This window comes from Poecilia latipinna, unplaced genomic scaffold (genome assembly GCF_001443285.1).
Source record: "Poecilia latipinna isolate Pla-1442-1.1 unplaced genomic scaffold, P_latipinna-1.0 Scaffold3054, whole genome shotgun sequence".
NCBI classification, from domain to species: domain Eukaryota; kingdom Metazoa; phylum Chordata; class Actinopteri; order Cyprinodontiformes; family Poeciliidae; genus Poecilia; species Poecilia latipinna.
In genome coordinates this window covers 15,981-19,591 of record NW_015115670.1, presented here as the reverse complement: position 1 = coordinate 19,591, position 3,611 = coordinate 15,981, and the positions used below count along the sequence as shown (strand labels likewise).

Genomic DNA, 3,611 nt, shown 5'->3' with positions numbered 1-3,611 from the left:
TTCCTGCTGATGTTTTAGGATTTCCTTCACTTCCTCTTCCAGCCTGCAGAATCTTAACGGCTTTTCTTTATAGAAAAATTGCAGAAGTTGTTCTGATCGTCTCCTGATTATAGGTTACCATGGTAACCAACAAGTATAGCTCAAAATATTAGAAATTCTGAAGAAAAAATGTTTTAAATTAAAAAAAAAATTTGTACTTAATTTCAGAAAGTTTAACTAGTTTTGATTAATTTGGCCCAACAGAGAATGAAACACAAAATTAAATGTAAATGTTGAGAAAATAATTAGTGAATTCTTGGAAAGTTGAGTGGAAGGAAGAAGTGTGGTGTAAATATCAGGATATTTTAAACAGAAAAGTTTGTCTTTTTGCTCTCAGTACTGGACTTGAGGTCTCTACAGATTCTGGTTCAGCCCGATTGCTGATCTGTCAGGCACAGAACCACCTGGGTCACTGGACGTGGTTCTGGTACCGTTAGCAGTGGGTCGGTACCAAGCCCTGACAAAATATGAAATTAGCATCTCCATAAAACTCTCCAGCATAAGGAAGCATGGGGAACTCTGAATGTTCTGCTGGACCAGAACCAGAACCACTACCTGGACCTCCAGCTGAGGTTCTGGTCCTCTCCAAGCTCTTGTTATCCCCGTTGCTGCTGCATGTTTTCCTTCCACTCAACTTTTTATGGATTCTTTTTCACAATACTCTAATTTGTGAGACTAAATGTTTTTTTTTTTCTGAAATTATGAGAAATAAAAACTGAATCCATGTTTTTTTATGTGGCCTTTCATTCCCGTGACAACGAGGATCCATGTTTGTTTGTAGAGTTGATCTTGAATCCACCGTTTTTGCTCTGCTGGTGCAGCTCAGTGTGAACCGCAGATGTTCACATTGAGCTCAGCGTCACATTCAGAGGTTTGCGTTGAGGAGAATATTTCTTTGTGAACAAAATGTTGAGACGTGTGTTTACGTCTCAACATGCTGACTGTCTGCGGTGATAAAGTTTGGGTCCCGGTTCGCCTTGTGACTTGCACAGCAGCTGCTTTGTTTTTATTTTAGCCTATTTTTTGCGGCGACACGATGCATATCAAATGCTTTGGTTCTGGTTAGAGTCGGGTAGATCAGAACAACTCGTCCCATGAAGCTCGATCAACCAAACCAGTTTCTGTGGTGTTTATTAAAACTCAACAGACACCAAATGAAAGATCTGCTAAACCTCATAAATTAAATCTCCTGTTTGTCCCCTACATCCAGCTGCAGAGACGCGCTGTGCAGCAGGTCTAGCTCATTATGCAGGGCTGGTCCAATGTTGAATGAGGCCTTGATTCAGGGGCCCCATCAGCACCACTGACAGCTTTTCACTGTGGTGAGACGGGCCTAGTTTAACTGACCAGGGGTCAAATCTAATGTCGTTTAATAGATGCTTTAATGAACAGCTAAAACTCAAAGATTAAACTCAGAGCAGCAGATTTTTGCTGTGGTAACAAAACAATTTAGCCATAAAGATTTTTCTTTGAACTTTTACAAAGTAAACTTGCCAGCTCCTTAAAATCTTCAAGTTTAAATAATTTGAAATCTTTTAATTTCTCTCTGCTGAAACCATTAAATCAAATTTAGCTGCACTGATATTCTCTAAGTTCGTTTATGCCTTGGGCCGGCTCTACATGTGACCAGCATCACATCGTGTTTTTAGATCCATTAACTGTTGACTTGATTTAGATTTAAGTGCAAATAATTTAGATTTATTTGAACCTTTGTGCGTGTGAGGACTCTGGCAAACGATACAAGTTTTCCGTGTGTGGGGTCGTTTGGACCCCATTTGTAAACAAAACGGTTAATTGTACTTTTCTGATTTGTTGTTTTTAAGATTCTATAATTGTGGGTTTAATTGTTGGTAATGTCTTCCAGTCAAATAATTACCCAGTAATGTTTTATTTTATATGAACTTATCATCTTTTAGCCCAAACCTCGGCGCCGGGCTGAGCCGGTTTTCCTGCTGAATCAGTTTCACTTTCTGAACTTCAAACTTTTTCACCATATTTTAATTTCTTTTTGTGGCTTCCAGGAGTTTTGTTTCTTTAATTTGCATTTTAAAGGTTTAAATGTTTAACCGTGAAGCTCCTCTGCAGCCGTTGCACCCTGCCTCCTTCCTGACGCCGTGTTTCTTCCTTCCTGTGTATTTTCCAGACTACATGAAGGGCTCTCTGTCCAGCACCTGCTCCCTGAACAGCGAGAATCCGTACGCCACCATCAACGACCAGCCGGCGCTCTGCAAGCACGCCGAGAGCAGCTACGTGGAGATGAAGTCGCCGGTGCATCATGAGCACGCGACGCGCTGCTGCTCCGCCGCCATCATCAGCGGCGGCGGCGTTCCGCCCGCCAGGAACGTCTACGACATCGGTACGGAGAAGGCAGCTCCGTCAGAATCGCCTGACTTTTGCATTAAATGCATCAAACAGCGTTTATGAAATATTCATAATGTAAAATATGATTTTGATGAAATGAGTGAAAAACTCAACAGCTTCAAAGTTAAACAATTTCATCAAATTTTCTGTTGTGGCAGAAATTATCTTCAAAAACACCCAGAAAAAAATGTCTGTAAATATAAATAAAGCAATAATCAGACAGGGACGGAAGCAGTCCGTCCCTGTCTGATTAAAGGAGTGATGCTGCGGGCCGGCTCTCCCTCCTGCTCCCTAAGAGGAGGGAATCACCATAGCAACCAGTGGCTCAGTTGTAGAAATTTAGCAATAAGCAACAAATTGATCACGTATAAATTAAAATGAACCCAATAGAAACAATGTTTCTGTATGTTAGTTTGCGATCAAAAAGAAACCCGACTGGAACCAGCAGTTTTAGAGCTTTCAATATTTCTTCCTTTATCTCCAGCTTCACACACTTCAGTTTACAACATGTCAGTCCAACAGGAGGAGGGAGAACCTCCCTCTCATCTGAACCACCTGGCTTTTAAGGAATTGGCTCCCACCAGGACTAATTAGAGGGGTGGAGACTTTCACATTTTCAGAAATAAAGAACATTTGTACTAAATTATTCCTATAAAAAAATGTCGACACAGTTACAATTAACTCAAACAAAACTAGAAACAAAAACAATCTGGATCCAAACAAACTCAAAAATACATCTCTCCTCCCTCTGACAGTGGATTTTCCCAATGAGGCTGATTGAAAACACCAGGTCCTTGACAGCACTGCTCATGGGCGCGTTTCCATGGCAACACATGACCCGGTGATGATGATTAAAGATGATTAAAACAAGCAAACAAATCAAGTTACATTCCCCAAACAATACATTTACCCAAATAAATTAGAATAAGTACACAAAAAACAGCTCCTATTAGGGAGGGGTAAATTTCTACCAACAATTGGATGATAAAAGTTTTTTTTTTTTTTTTTGCTCTCAACTAAACATTTTTTTAAGGGAAATTTTGTTTACATTGATTTCATAATTCATTATATTTATTGTTTCTGTTGTTTTGGTTATTTTGGAGATTTAAAATGTCTTCCAGTGTTTAATGTTCATCAGAATTAAAAGTTGATATTTCAGAATGTGTTTAGTATTATATTACTGGAAAATGGCCTCAAAACAACAATATTAT

At 39.5% G+C, this 3,611-nt stretch overlaps 1 protein-coding gene across 1 annotated transcript in view; it reads left to right on the top strand.

The window, feature by feature from the left end:
- Window positions 1-3,611, top strand: part of LOC106939990 (multiple epidermal growth factor-like domains protein 10) — a 48,731-nt gene that overhangs the window by 39,468 nt on the left and 5,652 nt on the right. The window contains exon 21 of the mRNA XM_015022587.1: window positions 2,183-2,395. Within this exon, the coding sequence (XP_014878073.1) occupies window positions 2,183-2,395 (213 nt within the window). The remainder of the gene's footprint in view (window positions 1-2,182; window positions 2,396-3,611) is intronic.